General features: G+C 37.2%; 1 protein-coding gene across 1 annotated transcript; it reads right to left on the bottom strand.

Annotated features, from left to right (window-relative positions):
- Window positions 1-276: 276 nt before the first annotated feature.
- Window positions 277-2,124, bottom strand: LOC148865184 (uncharacterized). The gene is made up of 3 exons (XM_088976201.1): window positions 1,849-2,124; window positions 856-981; window positions 277-770 (listed from the first exon to the last, which is right to left on the bottom strand). The coding sequence occupies exons 1-3, from the start codon at window positions 1,963-1,965 to the stop codon at window positions 549-551; spliced, it is 465 nt and encodes a 154-aa protein (XP_088832327.1). The 5' UTR covers window positions 1,966-2,124; the 3' UTR covers window positions 277-548.
- Window positions 2,125-8,715: the final 6,591 nt, after the last annotated feature.

Raw genomic sequence — 8,715 nt, 5'->3', positions numbered from 1 at the left:
AGCCTTAATCTCATTTACACTATTTCTCATGTTGTGGGTTTTTTCTCTGTTTTAAACTTGGGCTTATTATTCTCTATCAAAGCAGTTCTATTCGAAACCGCACGTACATATTCCATGTTGAAATCATAGACTTGTTTGATGATTTTGACTGTAATATGTCCCTCTAATTTATTCCAACTTTTGGCATCAACCAAACTTTCTTATCAAGTCAGTCCCAATATACTTTTACGACGGTGAGAAACTGAGAATTGAAGAAATTAACAAAAACAAATACAATTGGAGATGATAATTTCTTTAATTAATTTGCCGAAGAAACTCTTCACTTTTGGCTAGTGTGAACAACTTAATTTGTTGCTGCATGCAGTTGGAAACGATCATGAATTCATCATTTCTACAAATCTAAGTCTCGAAGGAAAGGAGTAAAAATTATTCCATCACATTCCATCAACCATACAATCGAGACAGTAGACCATACTTATATGTTGGTATAGAAGGAAGACGATGAGCAGCAATGAAACATGAAGAAATTAAAACATATATATCAATAGTCAATTCCTATTCTTGGTGTTCATGGAACGCTTGACGGCCTCAGCATTATCTTTGATGAATTCCTTTGCTTCGTCTTTCTTGTCAACCGCCGTGTCCTTGATGTTTTGGGTGGTCTCCTTGGCTGATCCCCAGGCGTCTTGGGCTGTCTGCTTCGCTTTCTCAGTGAGGTCCTGTGCAGTGTCTGATGCCTTGCCTGCCACCTCTTTTGTTTTCTGGGTTGCCTAGAATTACAACAATTTCTTATAATTGTGATCATCTCAACATCTGAAGTAGTCTCAGTCCGTGAATAATTAAATCGAACATCACCTGTTCAACAGCAGAGCTGGCCTTATCTTTTATTTCTTCACCAGTCCTCTTCACTTCTCTGGCCCCTTGTTTTGCAGCATTGACGCCCTTATCGCAAGCATTCGAAGCCTCATTTTGTGCGCTTGCCTGTGAATGAAACTCAAAACTCATTTCAGCAGCCAGTTTTAAAATGCACCACCGAAGCGAACACACTTATTTCTCTTTCTGTTCAACACACAATGCCTTACACCTCTTTTTAATTGTAAAGCATTGATTGATTTGATATAAAAAGACTATTAATTTTTGAAAATCACATATATGAAACAACCATTCAACGTAAAAGTTTAAACTGTTATGTGAGATCTTTGAATAGGCTGTTATTCTTTAACACGATCTCACAAATGAGGGCCCATTGGACTTTAAGTGTGAACAAACACTTGGTCAAAGTAGCTCTGATACCATCTCAAAAAACCATTCAAACTAAAAGCTTAAATTGTTAGGTGAGGTCTTTGAATAGGTTGTTATTCTCTAATAAAATGTCACAAGAGTATAGAATTAGGGATGACAATTTTTCCATAAATCCCTATTTCTCAACTTAATCCTAATCGGCATATGGAGACTGCCTTGGTGGGGATGGGACGGTGATTAATAGGAAAACCTGATCTGGGATGGGGATGAGAGTGAAATTTTCACTCCCCCCGACTTCAATTATTTATATTATATATGAAATATATTTAAAATCTTTCTTTATTTCAAGTAATTCTTTTTATTCAAAAAACTTTTAATTAAAAAAATTTGGAGTTTTGAGGAACCCATTTCCATTGGGAATTAAAATTAAATTTCGTTTTCACAAAACTTATTCTCACACCATCTTCACAATAATTGCAGCGGTGCATTGAGAACATTAGACAAATTTTGTGAGGACCAAATCCGAATTCCTTGAATTGATGGGAACAATAGATAGATTAATTCATGTCTATATATCTAACTAAGAATTGAAGAAGTGCAACTCACTTGAAGAGGTCTTGGGGATGCCGTGAAGCTCCTGGGTCTCCAACCGCTTCTTGTAACAGCAGAAGATCCAATGGGACGGAATTTGATAAGGGAGATTGTTAGACTCATGCTTGCCATTTTAATTTCTTCTTCCTCTTTGTCAGGAGTAATGCAGCAGACAGAAATGATCGAGCACTTTGTCTCTGTGTTTCTTCGTTCTATATATATATATATATATATATATATATATATAAGGGAGGGCTGGGAGTTCTTTCTCTATGTTTAGATAACCGTCTGCACATTCGGTAGGATCCGGTTTGTTCTCTTGTTGCCAGGGATTCGGTCTACTTTGGACCTTTTTCGTTTTACTGCATCAAATATTGGCATGAGAGCGGGAAACTCTGCGTATTTCAAGTATTTTACATCTCGTTGTAATGAGGTTCCACGTATGCCAGTTCATGTCGGAGGGTTGGTTTGTTTTGTTTAGCTTTTTTATTTTTGATAGAAACAAATGGTGCTATACAATACCGGATAGGGCTGCAAGTAAGTCGGATAAGATCCGATTTTAATCCGATACCGTTCTATTAAGAGGCAGATTCGGATATTTTCTTGATCCTAATAAATCAGATCGGAATAGCCGATCCATTATTTTAACGGATTGAATTCAGATATTGGCTGGTCCAATACGCTGTGACCCGATCCGATCCGTTAATTATGAAATATTATATATGTATATTCTATATATTATTTATATAATTATATATTATATATTTTCGTATATTATTATATTATATAAATAATATAATATATTGTTTATATTACATTATATAAATATAATTCTAATCAAATCGAATATTTAAATTCGAATTCGAATCATGCTTTCAAAAATCCGACAAATCCTTATCAGATTTGGATCAGTCGGATTTTCTTAACAGATTGGATCGGATATGCCCTTACTGAATCTGATCCAATCCGTTTGCAGCCCTAATACTGGGGGTAGCATGCCCCCAAACATCAAACAAATAAAATGAAGGTCCCAGGGAAATTACAAAGATTTAAGGAAACAAATCAAGGTCCTGTAGCTAACTCTACAATCCATTTTCTCCTTCATTTTCATCTGCAAGCAGTCTAAAATGATATTCCTTAGGTTCTAAGGTGGAGAGGTCAGACCCCTGACACAACGAATGACAAGATTCAAATCCCCTTCAGTTATGATTGAATGGATTTGTAGAGGGTTTGCAATTCTGCTTAGTTGTACAATTTGGGTTGGTTTGAGTTAGCATTTTGCTACTACTTCGAGCTTGGGCCTTTGAGTCAAGTCCATTCAAATTTTACAAAGATCTAATCCGAGTCCGCCCAAATTGCATCTCTAGTTCTGGGGTTGTTAATGGATCGGGTGGTCCAGTGGAACCAAAATGAACTGAACCTATTGTTATATAGCGTCTACTTCTACAATGTATGTTCAGTTTATAATTGTGTTGGGACCGGTTTTGGTTGTTTTTAATTAAGGTTTCTATTATAATGGGATTCGCTTTTTTATTGGTACTAACAAAGTACTGGCATTTTCGGGGATTAAGGGGTGGAGTTTAGGGATAGCAATTTTGCTAAAATTTTTGAATACCCAACCTGTCTCCACCATAATAGGACCTGTTTAACCAAAATCCTAAAGGGTTTGGGACAGGTTTGGGTTTTGACCTTAGGGTACTTGGTACCCAAATACCTCATTATAAATCCAATATATATTTAGTAAATATATCTTATATATTTCATAAGAATCCTATACAGTAAAAAGATGTGAGAGAGGTTCAAACCCTTGCCATTGTATCCCATCTGGCATCTTAATGTCATCACCCAAAATTGAGCACCTCACCCCCTTAAACCGTAGATCGCCCATATAAACATTTCATATAATCAATTGGACTGTACTAAAAGACTCTATGTACCCAAAAACCCTTGCCTATCAAATTTTATCTCAATGCTCCTTCATTTGACCCTTGATCGAAGTGAGATTCTTTTTTCAACTATTCTCATTATTCAAGAACCATGATCTCATAATTCCCCTATATGTAGGCCTCTTTAGACCCGTTTGACCTGGACAATAAGTTTGGAACCCTCAAAAATCCCATCCTACCAAATTTTACCTAAAAATTCCATCCTTACCCTTCAAACGAAGCAATGTTCTATTTCACAAGTTGTTATCCACTTACACAATTTTCTTGTGATATAGCACCAACACAGTAGCCTTTCTTGAGCAAATCCTGGCCACTCAAAAGTTGTTAACCCTTGGATCAGAATATTCTCTTGTTAGCAACTTTTATTAGAACACCCCAAAAACCTCAAAATATTTAGAACACCCCCACCCTTCTTCCTTCTAGAATATCCCCAAACTCCCATCATTTGGACCATTTTACCCTTGAAAACCCGCAAAATACCTAAAATGCCCCACCTTCCCTCTTACCTAGAATACCCTAAATTCACACCATTTAGACTATTTTGCCCTTGAAAACCCTCAAAATACCCCTCACCCTTCATCCTACCCAAAATGCCCCTAAATTTACCTCATTGGACTATATCACTGCTGAGAACCCTTAGAATACCCAAAATACCCTTTATTCTCCCTCTCCCTAAAATACCCATGTTCTTACCACCTTTAGGCACATTTTCCTTCAAAAACTTCCAAAATACCTAAACTACCCCTAAATAGGGATGCAACTTGGGTGGGCCCAACCCGAGCCTAAATCGGCCTAGCCCGAAATTTTGCACGCCTATTTCGTAAGGGGTTTGGAACTTTACGGATAAGTGGTACATGGAGACTAAGGCTTGCAATGCATGCAGTGTCGTTCCGCTGATGATGGCATTGTACAGTGACTAGGTGCGGATGACGATGAAATCCACCATCGTTGTGGTAGTGATGAGGCAATTACCCATCAACAATGGTAGATCGATCTTCCCTTAAGGCATTAATGAGTATCTAGAGAATCCTACCAGAGGGGTGTTGACCAGCGTGAGGCGATCTTTCCTGATGCCAAGCTGTTTGAAGGCCTCTTCAAAGAGGATATTGGCCAAGCTCCTTGTGTCCACTAGTATCCTTCATACCTCGAATTGGCGATCTTGGCGGTTATGAAAAGAGTGTTGCTGGTAAAGGTAATGGGGGTGTCTTGCCTCGGTCTCTTCAATTTCCTGTCTTCAACTTGATGTAGCCTAGCATAGGCCTTGCCGGTCAAGCTGCTCTCTCATCCGGAGGCCATCTTGCTCAAGATGACTATGATGACCCCGACCGGTGAGAGTGAAGCAGTTCTTCACACTTGCATGAGGCTGGCTGACATACTTGCCAAGTAGTCTCTCAAGGATTCTCCTTTCCTTTGATAGACTTGCATGAGGCTAGATGAGGTCTTCCAATGCCTCTTGCTAGTGGTGAATTGTGCTAGGAACTACGCTTCCAACTGCTCCTAGGAGGCTATGAATTGCGACAGGAGCGAGGTGTACCTTGTTCTGGCTACTTCGTGGAGGGTCGCGGCGAAGGCCTTGCACATCAATCTCTCCATTGATGTCTTCGAGGAGGTTCCCTCTTTCCCGATAGAGTCCGTTTCCTTATCCATGTGGGACACTCCTTCTTGATCATGCTCTTCCATCATGCGGTTGATGTTGACGGGGTCCAAAGAGGGCGGCCACGGAATCCACCACGTGGCTCCCTTGGCTAGCTCTGCAATCACCCAAACAGATGCTTAGACATGTTTTTACTTTTTAAATTTCATCAAAATTTGTATATCATTTCTAGGAATGCAAATGTGATAGGTTTGGGGCAAGACACCCCCTCCTCATCCCCACCTTGTAGTTAAGACACTCTACCCATCCCTAGTGGCGACACGTGTTTGGGATGGGCATCCACTCCCCATCAGGGATAGGGAGTCCCCAAATTTTCACTGCCCTGGGGCAACCACCTAATAATAATCTAATTTGTGAATGTTTTATAGATAATATTATGTGAATTTGGGGGTATTTTAGGAATTGGATTATGATAACTTTGCAGTACTTTATAAATGGAATTATGGGACCTTAGAATTTTAAGAAGTTAAGAAAAATTTAGAGATGTTTTAAAAATCAATATTAAATTTAGGAATATTTCACTAATTTACCATTAGGTTCAGAGAATTATATGCAAACCCTATCCTTACCCCGTCCCATTTGAGATCGGGGAAAACCCACCTCATTTGGGGTAGGGCAGGGTGGGACCCCAGTTTGACGAGGAAAATTGCCATCCCTAATTATTTCACTTTTGGTAAGAAAACTAAAATGTTAAACTGAACACTTGGCAAAAGTTTTGTTGCATTTAGTAGTTCAATTATGCCAGATTTTTTTTTTCTGAAAATTAATCTTTGGTTAAATTTTAGGGCTAGTAAAACTGAGTCCCCTGAATTCTCATTTGTGACAACGATCCACCCTGTTAGAATGTGTGAATGACTGCCTTAGGAGGTGAATTCTGTGAATGCCTTAGGAAGTGAAGTAGCATGGATTGGCATACTTTGTAATACACTTGTTACCTCCATCCAATAGCGTTTTAGCTTTCCAGCCTTCACTTTTCTTTAGTTTTCATTATAATCGACTCAATATCCTTGATTCTCAAACATTTGTTAGAAATCAAAATGCCTTGAGTTCTGAGACTATAAAACTCTAAACTCAAGTTACTGAATCAAGGAAAATATATATTACCAATCAAAATGCCTGTGGTTTCAGAACGATTTTAAAATCATGGGATTGGGGAACGAGATATGCTGACATTTGAATGATTTCGATTGTATAAGTTGATAAAATTTAAAATCGACTTGGCAAGAACATGAACACCCTTAGCATCCTGATTTTTTTATGGAGGCTCTGGCCCCATCTGCGATCTATCTTTCTGTTAAGTGGTTACAATGTTTAGGTGAAAGAAAAATATATATATAAAAATCAAGTTCATATTAATATGGTTAAGTTTCTCATGTAAAGTTTCTTCTTAGTAGTGTCGTCCTGTTCAGCTTTTATCATTTTTAACTTACGGGTTTTTGTTTAAAACTCTGCCTCACTTTTCCCCATTTCTTAAACTTAAACATAACCTGAGTTTTCTCACTAATTAGTTCAGGAAAATTAATTGTTTCTGAGCCCATGAAATACCTAGGGTTTCAAAATTGGTTTGATTGGAAGAAATGGGGCTACTAGAAAATTTCATAGTTCATATCCTTCTTTAATGATTCCTTTTGCTTAGCCATATAGTTCCCCATCTTATATTGCCTTCATCTAGGATGTGAGCTACTTGACAATCTTAGAATTCCAATATTTTACCTTATTACAATATGAAAGATCTTTTCCTATGTCATTGTCTTGTGAAGAGTTACCATGAAAGTTTTACTGCAGATTATATATAAAACTCTCACTTAAAATATTTACAGTAATGATGAAACCCCAATAACAATAACATTATTAATAACAGAAGAACCACAGAAATGGGTAGATCAAATTAATTGCATATCTCAACGAAAGCACAACATCTTTTTCCAAATTGTTATTAAAATAATTGGTTAAATGGTGCTACTATCTCTTGAGATATCTAGAATGTATAAAATTATGAAAACAAAATTGTATCATGAGTTAGATTATTTGTTACAAGAACCAGATTTGTAGAATGTTAAGGGGATTAAGATGTATTTTTCTTTGTTTTCTTCAAAGTTGAACCTTAATTTCTTCATCCCATCGAGCTAGAATCAGGAAAGGTGCATGATAGACAAATAAATACTTTATCAATTTGTCCAAATTGTCCAATTAATTGAAATATGATAGACATCTGATCAGCATGTAATTAGTTAGGGTTGCCACTAATTAAGGTGGTCCATACCCACTAAATCAAATCAATTGGAAGAGGATAGACATCTAATCAGCATCTAAGCAAATATATTTATGTTGCCCAAAACTATTTTCAACTGCCAGATAAGGCTGCAACTTGGGCCAGGTTGGCTCGAACCCAACCCTAACCCAACCCGAAAAAGTTGGATTGGGTTGGGTTGGGTTGATTTCGGGCTAGGGTTAGGGTTGAAATTCATGAACCCGATTTTACTTTGGGTTGGGTTAGTGTTGATCCCTTAGCCAATCAGACTCAATCTGAACCCGACTCTATAGTACATGTAATATATAAATATATGTTATATGTAATATATAATATACATTGATTTGTTTAGATGCATGATATTTGTATAGCCCCCACCACATAGTATCATGTATTTCTTTTAAGATAATCACTTCATTTAATCCTAATCAAAAAGACTAAAACCTTAATAACATTATTTTATGTTTTTTTTGAAAATTTTATTCTTCATCTCCTCTATGTTGTTTGCCACCGAAGAAAGATCTATCATAAGTCATAACTCATAATAAACTATAGTCATTTCTAACACTTGTTTTTCTGAATTTTGTACCAGAAGAAAGAAAAAAACATCAACAAACAAATACATTATATTAATATATGTAGTGAAAGTTGAAGGAATTTAGTTAGGGATAGGGTTAGGGTTGGATTGGGTTAGGATTAGGGTTTAGAACTTAGGGTTGAGATAGAGTTGGCCCCAACCCGACCTAACCCGGCCCGACTTGCAGCCCTACTGCCAGAATGTCTTCCATCCAGGAATTGGCTCCTTATACAAATTGGGTTTGTGGTGGAAAACCTCATTCATCAGCTGTTGAAGGTGTTAAATTCTATCAAATTAAATGAGAATTCATCAAAATTCACTAATGTGGTTTTAATTGGTGAGGCATAACAAAAAAGAAATGAGAGTGGGTGATTATGATATCAGAACATTCACTTTCTTGGGACTAAGCAATCAGAACCGCTCGGTAAATATTCATGAATTCTTATTAGTTTTA

Source organism: Nelumbo lutea, chromosome 3 (assembly GCF_056320005.1).
Source record: "Nelumbo lutea isolate HS-2025 chromosome 3, American lotus-T2T, whole genome shotgun sequence".
Lineage (NCBI taxonomy): Eukaryota > Viridiplantae > Streptophyta > Magnoliopsida > Proteales > Nelumbonaceae > Nelumbo > Nelumbo lutea.
The sequence above is the reverse complement of the archived record's forward strand: the minus strand, read 5'-3'. Positions and strand labels throughout refer to the sequence as shown.

Coding starts and splice junctions, on each gene's coding strand:
- LOC148865184 (XM_088976201.1), bottom strand. CDS start 1,965: ATGGCAAGCATGAGTCTAACAATCTCCCTTATCAAATTCCGTCCCATT. Junction 982..1,848: donor CATCCCCAAGACCTCTTCAA/GTGAGTTGCACT, acceptor TTTCATTCACAG/GCAAGCGCACAAAATGAGGC. Junction 771..855: donor CCAGCTCTGCTGTTGAACAG/GTGATGTTCGAT, acceptor TTGTAATTCTAG/GCAACCCAGAAAACAAAAGA.